Raw genomic sequence first — 16,692 nt, 5'->3', positions numbered from 1 at the left:
GAGGTTTCCAAATGGTTAAAATCCTTAAGCCACTGTAAAGTCTTTGATTTTAAAGACTTAAAGTTGGGTTCTGGCTATGTTATAGTGTCTTCTTTATATGCATTGACTAGTATACAGCAAACTAGTTTCGACCGATGAAATTCTTTAATAATTCAAGATACATACCATTGCGATGACAGTGGCCTGCTGTCGATTGGACGTTGTGAGAGCGACATAAACCAGGGTAGCAATCAGCAGATATGACGTGAGAGTGGCGAGATTGCGACGATCAACGAACGACTCCACAAGAGGAACCGTTCCCATCGTCCAGTCACAGCACAAGTCACAAGGGAACAACAGGAGCCACAGGTTCATGCTGACCAAGTAGTTGTAGGTGAGCTGACGAGACGGCGATGGTGCCACTGACGCAGGGTTGTCGAACCTGAATATACAAAAAGGTGTGATAGTAGATATACAAAAAGGTGTGATAGTAGTGAGATTTGGCAATCAACGAACGACTCCACAAGAGGAACCGTTCCCATCGTCCAGTCACAGCACAAGTCACAAAAGAACAACAGTAGCCACAGGTTCATGCTGACCAAGTAGTTGTAGGTGAGCTGACAAGACGGCGATGGTGCCACTGACGCAGGGTTGTCGAACCTGAATATACAAAAAGGTGTGATAGTAGATATACAAAAAGGTGTGATAGTAGTGAGATTTGGCAATCAACGAACGACTCCACAAGAGGAACCATTCCCATCGTCCAGTCACAGCACAAGTCACAAAAGAACAACAGTAGCCACAGGTTCATGCTGACCAAGTAGTTGTAGGTGAGCTGACAAGACGGCGATGGTGCCACTGACGCAGGGTTGTCAAACCTGAATAGACAAAAAGGTGTGATAGAAGCGAGACTTGACTATGAACGAACGATTCCACGAGAGGAACCGTTCCAAAGTCACAAAAGAACAACAGTAGCCACAGGTTCATGCTGACCAAGTAGTTGTAGGTGAGCTGACGAGAAGGCGATGGTGCCACGGATGCAGGGTTGTCAAACCTGAATATACAATTGGTTAATTGGAAAATACCAATTGATAGTTGTAAATGAAAACATACTACTAGTTGAAAAATAATAGAGCACTGCATCATATACTGACCAGGTAGCTGTACTAGGGAGCTGAGTAGAATATAAAGGTTAATAATTCATAGAATTAAACCTGCTTTTTCTGTTGACAATTCTTTAAAGAACTGATCAGACGTATAATTCAGTTTACTCTTATCAGACTTTAAGTTGACGATTGATAGAATTGTTAGAAGACGTTTAATTAGTTGACAGTTTGTAGAACGGAAGAGATGATGTGTCAAAGGTAGAATTGAAAGTGAACTATCTAGGGTAGAAGGGGGGAATTGGGTATTAGGGGTAATTGGGTATGAACTTTTTTGAAATTTATTTTAAAATACATGCTTTATATTAAATACCCCCGCCGCAGCAAACCTGCCGTCTAAGCGAATTTCCATTTGGCTGAATTGGTTTTTTAATTGATCTATTTAAATAACATTGGGTACATTAGGTACGAGTACCTAGGTTTGCTGCTACAAGGAAACTAATAAAGTAGTGTGTTTTTAGTAAAATATTGATAGCTTACTATAAAATAAATAAATTTGCCAAGTTTGATCAAAATATATCCATAAACAAGCAAACTACAACATTTTACAATATTCTCCATAAGAATAACATGGGAATTTTAAATTTACCATTTTTTTAGTTTTCTCCGTAACCAATAACCGTACAAAAACACTTTGATATACTGAATTGTTTGTTTTTTTAAGCTCTTTAAGAAGGTTTGGAGAAAAATTGGGAAATTTTGTATTTAGAGGGTCAAAAGTGAGAAAAACCAATTTTTACCCCATAAAACCCCCCATAAAACACTGTTCCCATGGTCCGATCATGCTGGATCGCGAACTCGTTCAAGTTTATCCCCCCTTACACCTTCAAACCAAATTTCATCAAAATCGGATAAAAATTACTCAAGTTATCGTGTTCACGGACACATATATATATATATATATATATATACATATATAAAAATTTGAACGAATGGTGTTTTTGGCCTCTGGGGACAACAAAATGAAAAAGTAAATCGGTCCCGGGCCTAAGTCTTACCATGAGACCTACGGTAATAGCTACTTCCCTATAGGGAAATTCGCTAAAAGAATTAAAAAATCTGTAGTAATAGCTAGTTATGTTTTATAAACCTCAAATTTATTTTAGGTTGTTATCTTGAAATTGAAACGAGTTAAAATATAATTTGTTCACCCCTTACGTTTTTCAATTTTTAAAGTGCCTATCAAACTTGGCCCGAGTAACCTTGGAAACACTATAAACATTTTAGTAACTGCTAAATATTTACTTTTATCTCATAAGAGCAAAGTATACATACTAATAGTAAGAGTCAAACTTGTCTTGAAATGCTTATTTGTGTTTTCTTAATAACACCCATTTTCCCAGCATTTTTAATAGGTCATTTTAATGTATAATAGGTGTAGTACCCAATTCCCCCCTTTGGGGTAATTGGGTATGAACAATATATATTTTTTTTAATAGAACAAAACAACTTGCAGATCTGAAAATAAGAGAAAAAATGTCCATTGGAAGCCTTTAAATGAAGGCATAAAAGTTGTAAAGTGATTCAATTTGTTTTAGCCTACAAAGTACATTTTACAAAACCTAGTACCCAATTCCCCCCTTCTACCCTAAGTCATAGTGAATGCACACACAGTACATGTGCATGTAAAGAAAATTCTTTAGTCAGATTAACGATTTATAAAGCAATTATTTTGATACATTCTTAATATAGCTCATTAAACTATTAACTATGATTAAAATAACGATGCAAGACGTAAGTTAAAGCTATATATAAGTTTGTTAATATGCAAAGAGTGTACAAAAAATACACGAAACCCAGTGACATAATTAATATATCCTAGGGCAAAAAAATGTTAAATTTGTTTACAGGAAAGCAACCGTGAAAATTTGTCCAGTTTAATTTATTTTCCAACAAAGTAACTTGGTTATTGGCTATAAACACAGAGATTGAAAGCCATAAAAGAAGACCATAACATTAAACCAATTTCCTCTGACAAGGGAAAATATTGATGCAACGGAACGGTTTAATGTACCATTTGAAATTGCAGCGTAAAATAATAACAAGATAGGTAAATAATAAGTGTTTCGTGAATTATAATAGGAAATTAAACGATATGTTTAGTATTTGACATTTTAATAAACGGTCGATTTCTACAGCAAATTCCTCCCTAACGAAGTTAAAACTTCAATGAATTAAAGGGCACAAGTTATTCTCACGAACACCGATTTAAGCAATACAGGGTGATTGGTACTCAGTATGACAAAAGTTTTTTGGTGTAAGTACAAAGTAAATGAAGTGTGATGATGCATGTCAAATGTTCCAAATCTAAAAATTAGCTTCCCAAAAAATTATTTTATGTTTTTCAAAAATAACCATGCTTTTAAACTTAATACAGCGATTTCTCAATTACCTGTATATGGATTTGAGTAGACAATGTCACTTTCGTGTTCTACATTAAATTATAAACAAGAATAATAGAAAATGACGGAGGATCAGTTGTAAAAACTCCATTGTAATTAGATTCAAAGATAAAAATTAAGATGTTTGATAAAAATTAAAAAAAAAACAATGGTATATTGCTTTTTTCACACCCTGTATACAAGAAAGTGTCGGAATATGTTAAAAACTGCGCCATTTTATAAGCTTTCCAACCATATGCTACACCATTGAGCTTTACGTCAGCTTATGTACGCTTTAGTGCTTTGAAGACTAAAAAAGCATGGTGTCTTTAACATTTAAAACATAGAAAGTCGGCATGTATTAAGCAAAAGTTGTATTTTTGTTTCAGCTTGAACAGTAAAAACAGTAAAAACGTTCCCTGTTTTCTGGCATTCAAACCACTAAAACAAACAAAATAATATCTAAACCTCAATAGTGTAGCATATGGTTGGAAATCTTATAAAATGGCGCAGTTTTTAACATATTGCGACACTTTCCTGTATACAGGGTGTGAACAAATGCATTTGACCAATGTTTTTTGAATTTTTACCAAAAATCTTAATTTTTATCTTTGAATCTATTTACGATGGAGTTTTTACAACTGATCCTCTGTCATTTTCTATTATTCTTATTCAAAATTTAATGTAGAACACGAAAATGACATTGTCTACTCAAATCCATTTACAGGTAATTGAGAAATAGCTGTATTAAGTTTAAAAACATAGTCATTTTTTAAAAACATAAAATAATTTTTTGGGAAGCTAATTTTTAGACTTGGAACATTTTATATGCATCATCACACTTCATTTACTTTGTACTTACACCAAACAAATTTTGTCACACTGAGTACCAATCACCCTGTATAAAAATTGTCAAATATTATAACTATAGAAAATTATAATACATTTAAAATCTAATTGGAACAGAAATTGCCACGACAAAGCTATCACGATGCAATGACCAGAGTTAACAAACACGTCGTTTTACAAGCAAACACGTCTGCCGTATATACGCCACAAATTGATCAGGGAATATGTTTGTTTGGTAAGTTCAAATGAAGGGGTTGGGTCTGATGTTTGCCGTTTGTGAGACGAAATTTACAGGTAACTGCTTCACCAAACATAACAAATGCGCAACTGAAACCAACTAGGACAGCTAACGAGGAAGTCGATGCAAATTAACCGAACATTTAAACGTTTCAACTGGCAAATGCAATTGATCTTGCCTTTGATTCGACCAAGGGAGCTTGGAGTTCAAATGCAATACAGTGGAACCTCAATAACAAGTCAACACTCATTTTTTAATCCCCTAGAATTTATTTTACCCCTAATTACATGTTATTGCAAACCTCATTAAGAAGTCAACCTTGATAACAAATATTATTTAATAATCCCCACGAGAGTCTTGTTATCAAGGTTTTACCAGTTTTAAGTAAAATAAAGAGCGTCGAAGTAAAACTTTAGAGTTAAATAACCAAGATTCTGAAATTCTTTAAGCACAAAGAACTAGTAACAATATGGTATTTCTAGTGTTGTACATTGTTTTCCTTCCTTGTTTCCTTGTTGGCCCAAGAAATTAATTATCTTAAGCTATGGTGGACGGTTAAGTCTCATTGCTTCTGAAAATAATATTTCTAGTAATATAATTATAAAACAGTTTAGGATATTCTTTAACATTTTTTATCTAGGGTCCACAAAATTATGAAACTTTTTTTGTTTGCACATAATTAAAAAAGTAGACTGACCTTGTAAAGACAGGAAGTTTGGATCCCATGATCTGAAGTCTGACAAGCAGCAAGGCAACAGTTGAAAGCACCAACACACACAGTCTCTTGGCAGCATCTGATGACCATGTGTGTTGCCACGACACTTTGCCACTGAGCACACAACACAGGAACTGTGTCACATCCACCAGCCGCACCTGTATAAAGACCAGCAGAGTTAGACACAACACACACAGTCTCTTGGCAGCATCTGATGACCATGTGTGTTGCCACGACACTTTGCCACTGAGCACACAACACATGAACTGTGTCACATCCACCAACCGCACCTGTATAAAGACCAGCAGTGTTAGACATAGCACAGTCTCTTGGCAGCATCTGATGACCATGTGTGTTGCCACGACACTTTGCCACTGAGCACACAACACATGAACTGTGTCACATCCACCAGCCGCACCTGTATAAAGACCAGCAGAGTTAGACACAGCACACACAGTCTCTTGGCAGCATCTGATGACCATGTGTGTTGCCACGACACTTTGCCACTGAGCACACAACACATGAACTGTGTCACATCCACCAGCCGCACCTGTATAAAGACCAGCAGAGTTAGACACAGCACACACAGTCTCTTGGCAGCATCTGATGACCATGTGTGTTGCCACGACACTTTGCCACTGAGCACACAACACATGAACTGTGTCACATCCACCAGCCGCACCTGTATAAAGACCAGCAGAGTTAGACATAGCACAGTCTCTTGGCAGCATCTGATGACCATGTGTGTTGCCACGACACTTTGCCATTGAGCACACAACACATGAACTGTGTCACATCCACCAGCCTCACCTGTACAAAGACCAGCAGAGTTAGACACAGCACACACAGTCTCTTTACAGCACCTGACGACCATCTTCTTTTAAAATTACGACGAATTATTAAAATATTATTTTAGTGGTAAACTCATTATTTGTGCTTTACTGTTTGTTTATATAAGTAGGACCTGAGTTGTTGTTTGGATAGTTTTATTTGGCTTAACGAGGTTTTAAATGGCTGAAAGAACAAGAATCAAATTGTAAACAAAACATGGCCTCTACACTGCACCTGACAGAACTAACAATAAAATTGTCTTCGGACGTTCCATAAGGAGAAGTCTACTAAGGAAGTATGTTTTATCCATGGCATCACTATGTTTACCTGAGTGGGTTGAAATGTCGTAAACCTTAAATAAAATGTCATTTTTTATTTGTTTCACCTGTTTTTAATCAATTACAAAACTGATTATACTCAACCGTTTGGTTTAGAGAAACAGGATCAAACCAAAAATGTGTATTCTTATATGGACTACATTTTGTATATAAAGTGTTTTCCTGTATCTATAATAATAAAGAAATTATGGCCAAAATGCAGAAATATGCCGCCATTTTCCAATTTGGCTGCCGTAGCAAAGCTTCAATTTCAGAGGAATTCCTAATGTTCAAATGGAAGGTACACCTAACATCTGTACCAAATTCCTTGCTTGTGCTAATATTTTTTGGGTCAAAACATATTTATATTGTACAGTATCCAAGGTACCATTTAAAATTCACCCCCCCCCCCCCCCCCCCGATTTGGACCCCGCTTTTGTTCAAAATACCCCTCTCGATCGAACTACCCTTCATATTTGACTTAAGGGCAATACTCGGTACAGTGGAAAGACCAGTGTCGGTAAAGCAGTATGCACAGGTCACGAGCAACAGCAGGTTATGCGAGACAACGATTTAGTTCTCGCTCTAATTTTTGCTCATTGATTTGACCACCCATGTCAAATCGCTTTAATACTGTTTGTCTTAAGGGCAACATTAAAACAGTGGAAGAATAGTGACAGTGCAGCAGTATGCATATGTCAGAAAAGCTGGATAATGATTTGGTTCTCGCTCTAATTTTTGCTTTCGGATTTCACTACCCAAGACTTTGAGTTGTTTTGTTGCTGACTCGTCCACTTGTGAGCAGTATAAAATTATGTATCAATTTGTGCGATTGGCAAAAAATATCCTAAATCCAACAAACGTTTTACCTTGCGGTAATCGATTCATTAGTTGAAGTTGAGTATATGTCCCACCAAGAGGCCCCACTTTGGTCATGAACCTGGAATTGTTGACGGACATAGCCATAATGTGTCAGGAAGAGACCATTCTATGAAGACAACCAACAACGAAATCGTGAAGATTAAACTCATTAACAGCATTGAAGAAATTACTAAATGATAAGCCGTAAATGCACAAACTCCTTCATACCTTCAACAAAGAGTATGACAACGACTCATTGAACTAAAGGTCTACCTACACCGGGCAACTCAAACTCCAGACGGGCGGACCTCGTTTGCGCTCTAATCCTCTGTTAGGTAGAAAGTTGATCTCGTTTGCGCTTCAAGCCCAGAAGGGCCCACAGGTACCCCATCAGGGAAATCTCGTTTGCGCTTTTTGGCGGCATAATTTGTAAAATATATCCGCGGATTGTAATTCCTGCTCTATCGTATAGTTAGTTATAAGTATACACTAACATTCAGAGTCGAATGGGTCAGAGTTCAGAGTTATGACTTGCTTTCTTATTGAATATCATACTCGATTGTGAACTACAGTATATTAAAATCCTATATTAAAATTAAGTACTAGCCTAGTATTTTCTTTAGCTGTACTCTTTATATTCTATTATGGGCTTATTAAAACATTACACATTTATACTTTTAACGCATTATATATTTCCCCATTCCCATGCGTAAACATATTTATACAAAAATCAATCTGAAAAAGAGTATGTTATATATATATATAGTAATTGAAATATTATAGATGTTATTGATTTAACTATTTACAATACAAACAACAAACAATAAAAGAAATATATACATAATACTTAACCCTATATTTAAATAGTTATTTGTGTAACTAGTGAGCAAAGGCCTTTTGCACTCGTGTTACACATTATATTTTTCCTACAGTCACTATAAAGCATATAAATAATTAGTCTTTCAAACACTATACAACACGTTTTTAGGTTCAGCTGGCAACACAAATTGGTGCCCTAGAGGAAGTTAGTCTCTGGTCCGTATCACTCCACTATTTTTTCCTCGGCAAGCAATGTGCTCCGCGACTTGAGAAAATAGTTCCGTATATTTTTGTAATTTGCAGTGGTTTCCGCGCCTAAAAAAATGCTTTAAAGATATTTTGTTGTTTATTAAGATTGTAGGAGTGTTTTAAAACGTTTAAAAGAAAAGTCCAGAAAGTTCAGAAATACCGAAAGGAGAACGTAAACTATAAACACGAAATGGCAGGTTCAATCGTAGTTATAATAGTCAATCAGCTGTTCATAGTATTATTATCTTTAAGTGTTGCCAACCTATTTCCAAGCGTACACGGATTACGTGCATAATAGAACCACGCTGTTTTGTGTTGTTTCGTTAGAATCCTGATGTGCGCCAAAGTATAAACCGTACGACAAAGTATAAATATGCAGCAATCAGCAGCTTTCTGTACTATAAACAGTACAAGGGAGCCAACTTTGTCGGGTGACTGTAGGAAAACTTATTTCTCTACACTCGCCCTGTACCCCACACATTTTATAAAGTCCATTTTCCCAATTTTTTCTTCTCCTAACTGAACAATCTTTTCTCCAAGCCACTTGGTCTTTAGATAAGTTTGTTGTCACGGCTGCGTTCACAAGGAGTAGACCTATTTACAAATAGTTATCCAGTGTGTAAGGGTTTGTTTACAAATAGTTGTCTAAAGGGGAATACCGTCACGTTGGCTACCTGGCCCGAAGAAAGCGCAAACGAGATAGGGGATTAAGTGACCCTTGCTAATCCTTTTGGGGGGTCCGGATTAGAGCGCAAAAGCAGTACGACCCTCCAGACAAGCAGGTGGTAACATCAAAGGCTTATAAAACCAAATTTGAGCTAAAAATAGTCAGGCCTACTCGGTTAAACTTATGAAAAAAGTTGTTTCGTTGATTTCGATGTTAAGTTTTACTAAAGCAACAGATAATCTATAAGCATTTTTCCGTATTAATTCTTGTAAAATGATTTTGATATATTTATTTTATTGATGCAGATCAGGTAGTTATTAATTTCCCTAAAAGAAGAGTCAAACATATTGTATTGTATTTAAACTGTAACTGGCTTATTGCCAACTCTGTCATATTATGTTTTCTGCTATTGGCAAAACTATCGTTTCCTCCTTTAGGTCAGCCACAATATACTTTGCATAGTTGGGAAAGTTTGTCAAAATTTCTAACTAGTCAAAAGTTAAAAGTTCCGTAAAAAGTAAACTGATGGAAGTTACTAGTTAGTTAGTTTAAAAAGTAACTGATAGAAGTTATAGTTATAGAAAATAAAGTTAGTTTTCGACTTTCGTAGAAGATAGCTATATGTTGGACAGTTTCAAAGTATTTAATATATAATGAAATAATGACATGTCTTGGTAACTAATTGTGTTAAAACGAAATATTAATTAAACATCGCCACATTTACATTACATTTTACATTCATTATATACTACAACAAAATTAAATTAAAATGCCTATTAATCTTTAAAAGAAGTTGTTTTTCAAAATTGAATTGAGGATAAAATAAAGTAATATGTTTCCACCATGCAATTTGTATAATTCATTCCCTGAATCCTAACCTCCTTAGTATAATAACCTCACACTTACAATAGCATTATTTGTTACATCATCATGAACAAAGAATTATCTAATATTGGCATCAGTAGGCCTACAGCTTTACATGGGCATTATTTTGTATAGGGCCTAAAATAGTAATAAGCTAAGGGCTAAGCAACACGACAAATGGAGAACTCATTGAAAAAAAGATATTGTATAAACTAATTCACTATAAAACTCACAAACAGTTAATAACACACACACAATGTTTATGATATAGTTAGTAAGGACTGTAAAAAATGCATATCATATCATACAGTAAGTCTTTCATATTGACCTACTGCAAGAGATTAAAATCCTAAAACGACTGATTTTGATAGCTAATGAATGAAAAGAATTAAAAATCCTTAATTACAAATTACTTTGTGTGTTACAAAATGTCTGTGACGTCATTTTAATTATCCCTGTCCGCCGCTTTAGACAATATAAATTAAAATTAATAGACTCGACCAATCATGAGTAACACTATACTCAAGCTACGTCTAAAACAACACAGGTAGAATATCATAGGCCTAAGTTGAAACGTAACATGGTTCAAGTATGAAAATGAATGAAAATTAACTAATATTTTGTGGAAACCCTGTTACTTCTTCTAATACTGGCTACAATTAATACCAAAACATGCGGTGATAAAGGGATACATGTTTATCACACTTTGGGCAATGGTTTTTGCAATCAAAATTAATAAAACTGTAGACAGAAAAGTTGTTGATGCTGAGCAGAACAGTTTATGAAATCATTGACAAATACTTTGAAACAGGTACATTTATGTTGTTTAATGTGGAATTATTTTATAATCACAGTAGGCTACCAATCAGGGTTGTATCCTCTCAGACCGGATCTACTGTGGTTCATTATCAGCTTGTTCTGTTGCTGGCTCGTCCACTAGTGGGTCTGTATTAAATCATGTATCAGTCTGTGTGATTGGCAAATAGCTTCGATCCAATTACTGGACCACTCTCCGACTAAACGTTTTACCTTGCGGCAGAGTTAATAGACTTCGATTTGGTGAAATATGTAAACTATTTCGCTGTAAAAGCGGGGATTTCGACTGATTTGCTTACTTGACTTGAAAAATGAGGTACCTAACTATTCAATTACAATTTATTTTTAGTCATTTCATTTACTTAAGTGACACAGATTACTTTTCAATTCTTTTTTAGGTAACCTGCTTTTACCAAATCAGTAATTAAAAACTTTTTAGTGACAATCGGAAAATTGAAATTATTATTTAACAATCTTTGATCTAATACACTCAGTTGAAGTCGCTCTATCACTGATTTAATGCAACATTTTGATCTATTGATATATGTAATCTGTGTGTTGTATATGTATTTAAGTACTTTCTATTAATTGTATATGTGATATTCTGCTCTGCTTAAAAAAATATTTACATTCAAATAATGACAAGATAAATAGAAACTCCTGTATACGCTTATAATATTATTAATTGCAACATTTTCCATTGACTGGAGTTAATGACGAGTGTTCTGACTGCCTTGTCCACTTCCTAAGACACAGTTTAAGGTCTGCTATTGTCAGTGACAGCGTATCAATAGCTGATAGATCCATTGTGGCGCTATTGAGACGGTTCCGTTCTCGTTCAACCTGATACTATTGTGGCGTGTATTGGTTCATACAATATTGAACACTGCTCAGAAATTCTCTTGTGATTGCCAAAGTTAATTTTGTACCCAGTAATAAACGATGGCAGGTTTTCATTGTAGTATGAAAGAAACGTGTCTCATCAATATCGCATGTTTACGTATTAATTGTAGCTAGTATTGGAGGGTTTAACAGGGTGTCCAAAATATTTGTGCATTTTCATACTTGAACCATAATGTTACGTTTCAACGGATGCCTATGATATTCTACCTGTGTTTGTTGTATCAGAAAACTCTTGAGTACAGTTATAGCTTATGATTGGTAGAGTCTGGTAATTTGATTTTATATTTTCTAATGCGATGGGCAGGAGTTACTTGGCGGGGCCTCGTGATGGGACATATTCTTAAAGATTTTGTTGTTGGTTCGAAATATCTGTTCTTTACACATCATAGTTGTATCCGTTAACAGTTCTAGGTCAAATAGTTCCATGACCAGAGTGGGGTCCCATTAGTGGGACATATTCTTAACGATTTTGTAATTGTTTCTTTGATAAATGATCTCTTCCTGACACATTATTTCTGTGTCCGCTAACAGTTTAAAATCAAACAGTTTTAGTCCTGAGTGGGATCATATTAGTGGGACATATTCTTAACGATTTTGTTGTTGGTTCTTTGATGAATTATCTCTTCCTGACACATTATTTCTGTGTCCGCTAACAGTTCCAGGTCAAACAGTTCCATGACCAGAGTGGGGTCCCATTTGTGGGACATATTCTTAACGATTTTGTTGTTGGTCCTTTGATGAATTGTCTCTTCCTTACACATTATTTCTGTGTCTGCTAACAGTTCCAGGTCAAACAGTTCCATGACCAGAGTGGGGTCCCATTTGTGGGACATATTCTTAACGATTTTGTTGTTGGTCCTTTGATGAATTGTCTCTTCCTGACACATTATTTCTGTGTCCGCTAACAGTTTAAAATCAATCAGTTTTAGTCCTGAGTGGGGTCCCATTAGTGGGACATATTCTTAACGATTTTGTAATTGTTTCTTTGATAAATGATCTCTTCCTGACACATTATTTCTGTGTCCGCTAACAGTTTAAAATCAAACAGTTTTAGTCCTGAGTGGGGTCCCATTAGTTGGACATATTCTTAACGATTTTGTTGTTGGTTCTTTGATGAATTATCTCTTCCTGACACATTATTTCTGTGTCCGCTAACAGTTTAAAATCAAACAGTTTTAGTCCTGAGTGGGGTCCCATTAGTGGGACATATTCATAAAGATTTTGTTGTTGGTTCTTTGATGAATTATCTCTTCCTGACACATTATTTCTGTGTCCGATTACAGTTCCAGATCAAATAGTTCCATGACCAGATTGGGGCCCCATTAGTTGGACATATTCTTAACGATTTTGTTGTTGGTTCTTTGATGAATTATCTCTTCCTGACACATTATTTCTGTGTCCGCTTACAGTTCCAGATCAAATAGTTCCATGACCAGATTGGGGCCCCATTAGTGGGACATATTCTTAACGATTTTGTTGTTGGTTCTTTGATGAATTATCTCTTCCTGACACATTATTTCTGTGTCCGCTTACAGTTCCAGATTGAATAGTTCTGTGACCAGATTGGGGTCCCATTTGTGGGACATATTCTTAACGATTTTGTTGTTGGTTCTTTGATAAATGATTTCTTCCTGACACATTATTGCTGTGTCCACCAACAGTTCAAGGTCAAAAAGGTCCATGAACAAAGTGGGGCCCCATTAGTGGGACATATTCTAAACGATTTTGTTGTTGGTTCTTTGATAAATTATCTCTTCCTGACACATTATGGCTGTGTCCGCTAACAGTTCCAGGTCAAACGAATCTATGATCAGAGTGGGGCCTCTTGATGGGACATACTCTAGATAACTAATGTTGTAACCATCGTTGAATTTAGTACAGCCGCACATTTACAATAGCCAACTAGACCTATACACTAATGGAGAACATAAATAAATTTTCCATCACCAGACCTGCTCTTATCAAGATGAGCATGATTTCAAGCCTTTTGTCAGGTATCAAACATTTTACTTCTGAAAGCCAGAAAAAATCTACTCCTTTCCATAATAATGACAACTTAATGGAAGTATAGAATAATTCAGTCAAAGAGTATGTCACCGACTTATTACACTATAAGGCTGAATTGGGGCCACTCAAACTTTAGACAAGTTACAGACATCATAAGCTTATAGAAACCAATTTGAGCTAATAAATAGTCAGGCATACTAGGTTAAACTTATGAAAAAAGTTGTTTTTTAATTCATATGTTATGTTGTATACTAAAGCGACAGATAAGCCTGTAATTATTTGTTTGTATTACATCTTAGGATGATTTAGATATTTTTGTTTTATTGATGCAGATAATTTAGTTATTAATTTTCCCAAAAGAAGATGGATGTTATACATATTGTCTTGTATTTGATTTGTAACTGGCTTATTAACCACTCTATGTCATATTATGTTTTCTGCTATTGGCAAAACTATCGTTTCCTCCCTCAGTTTAGATTACACAATATACTTAGTTTATTGCAAGATCATTCTAATTCATCATTTTAATCAATCCCTACCCACCGCTTTAAACAATATAAATTTAAATCAATAGACTCGACCAATCGTGAGTAAAACTATAGGTACTCAAGCTATGTCTAAAACAAAAAACACAGGTAGAATATCATATGCTTACATGCAAACGTAACATATGGGTTTAAGTATGAAAATGAACGAATATTTTGTGGACACCCTGTACCTATACTGTTACATCTCCAAATACTGGCTACAATTAATACTTATAAACATGCGTTGTTAGGGGACACATGTCTTTCATACTACAATGACGTCTGCCATCGTTTATTACAAGGTACGAAATTAACTTTGACAATCACAAGAGAATTTCTGAGCAGTGTTCAATATTGTATCAACCAATACACGCGACAATAGTGTCAGGCTGAACGAGAACGGAACCGTCTCAATAGCGCCACAATGGATCTATCAGGTATTGATACGCTGTCACTGACAATGGCAGACCTTAACTGTGTCTTAGGAAGTGGACAAGGAAGGCAGGACTCATCATTAACTCTAGTCAGTGGAAAAGTTTGCAATCAATATTAATAGAAGTGTATACAGGAATTTCAATTCACTTTGTGATAAGTGTGGTGCCACTACACTTTCACATTCATTCCATTTCAATAATAATTAGTTGTTTATTATTTTAGTAGCCCTATCAACCTAGGCTATACAGTTTACTGGTTTCATTACATTACACCTAATTCACCACTTAAAGCAATGGTTATACTAAATTTCTCTCCTTGTAAATTAACTAAATTCATTTTAGTGCACTCATTACATCCGCTAGAAGTGTAAATAGAACAATAATATTTTTGGTTGAGAGTATAACATCATTTGTGAAATTAATAGAAACTACATTCAATACGTTAAAATGTTGCATTTAAAGAGTGATGTACTAAATTAAAGAGGATCAGCCTACCTTTCAATTATTAATTATTAGTTTATGAGTTGTAAATCAATTAATGTCATTTTTACAAATGTACTCATACCAATTAGAAATGATACTAAACAATTATAAGCTCTAAGCATTCAGTAAACTTGAACATTTTATTTCATCCTCTGTTTTTACTTAAAACGAACTCTTTCAGCAACATGTGTTTGTTGTTATATTAAATTATTCCTTATTATTGTAATGTTAACATAAGTAGCACACAAGCGTAAATAAAACAGGATCTTGTTCTTTTGTAATGTTTAAAATTGTTTCTTTTCTTTTGTAATTATTAATAAGTGTGTTCATTTTTCTCACTCATATTTTCTAGTAATTTCAATATTTCTCTTTCTCAACATTATACCCCTGTGGTCCTTCAAACTATTACCCTTTCTCTTTTCCCTCTTTTTTATCTCAACTATTAACTCTCCTATCGTTAAATCACATTCATTCCCTTCTTTTTAATACATCCATTGGTGCATGTATACTCCTACTCTAAATCATTCTTATAGGTACAAATCTTTATACCTATGATTAATGAGCAAATAATTCAAATTTTCATGTTTTACATCATAATAGTTAACATTTCCGTCTAATCGAAGTCTATTAACTCTCCCACAAGGTACAACGTTTAGTCGGAGAGTGGTCCAGTAATTGGATCGAAGCTATTTGCCAATCACACAGACCGATACATGATTTAATACAGACCCACTAGTGGACGAGCCAGCAGCAGAACAAGCTGATAATGAAACACAGTAGATCCAATCTGAGAGGATACAACCACTGATTGGTCTGTGAGACGTAACACGATACAGGCAATACGACTATACAGGCAATACGACTATACAGGCAATACGACTATACAGGCAATACGACTATACAGGCAATACGACTATACAGGCAATACGACTATACAGGCTCACAATACTTGGACGTGCAACTCATACATACAATCCTGTGGAAATAAATTATGTAATAACAGGAATACGTTCAATATACCTCTGTACTGATTATACTCAAACATTTCAACCGTTTACTAAAGAATCAACTACACCTCAAATTCATTACATTTTCTCTTTTTCAAATATTGTGTTATACAGGGTGGGGCAGCATAACTTCCTTTTTTTAAATGTGCGCCATTTTGTTTGTTCATGTCATAGCGAAGAGCTAGCAGTCTCGTTCGAGAGAGGAGGTTATAAAGTTTTGTTCTTGCACAGTTTAGTCGCCATTATGGGTTGGAACAGTGAAGAGTGTGCGTTTCAGTTTGCCGTTGAGGCCTACATTTCCAGTGGATGTTCAGTGATCGCAGCCCAGCGCGCCTTTTGGATTCGGTTTAATTTAGCCCTGTTGGCCCCTTTTCCGGACCGGAAATTAATTGTTTTGTGGTTCAATACGTTTATACAAACTGCAAGTGCAACAAAACGAAAAACTGGGGTCCCACGGTCCATTAGATCACCTGAGAACATTGATGCAGTGAGAGCTTTAATGTTGCGGTCACAAGGCGTCCAGCGCTCAAACATACGTCTGCCCTTGGAATTTTTTGGGTTTTTCCAATCGTTTTGTAACGA

The 16,692-nt window shown here is 35.4% G+C and overlaps 1 protein-coding gene across 3 annotated transcripts in view; it reads right to left on the bottom strand.

The window, feature by feature from the left end:
- Positions 1 to 16,692, bottom strand: part of LOC128987363 (protein O-mannosyl-transferase Tmtc3) — a 262,549-nt gene that overhangs the window by 26,046 nt on the left and 219,811 nt on the right. For all 3 annotated transcript variants that reach the window (XM_054408171.1, XM_054408169.1, XM_054408168.1), the window contains exons 7-8: positions 5,308 to 5,483; positions 166 to 421 (exon numbers count right to left, since the gene is read on the bottom strand). In XM_054408171.1, coding sequence (XP_054264146.1) covers positions 166 to 421; positions 5,308 to 5,483 — 432 coding nt within the window. The remainder of the gene's footprint in view (positions 1 to 165; positions 422 to 5,307; positions 5,484 to 16,692) is intronic.

Source organism: Macrosteles quadrilineatus, unplaced genomic scaffold (assembly GCF_028750875.1).
Source record: "Macrosteles quadrilineatus isolate MER2022 unplaced genomic scaffold, UCM_ALF_1.0 Scaffold_2__2_contigs__length_208266976, whole genome shotgun sequence".
Taxonomy (NCBI): domain Eukaryota; kingdom Metazoa; phylum Arthropoda; class Insecta; order Hemiptera; family Cicadellidae; genus Macrosteles; species Macrosteles quadrilineatus.
Note: the sequence above shows the minus strand (reverse complement) of the source record. Positions and strands in the feature narration are given on the sequence as shown.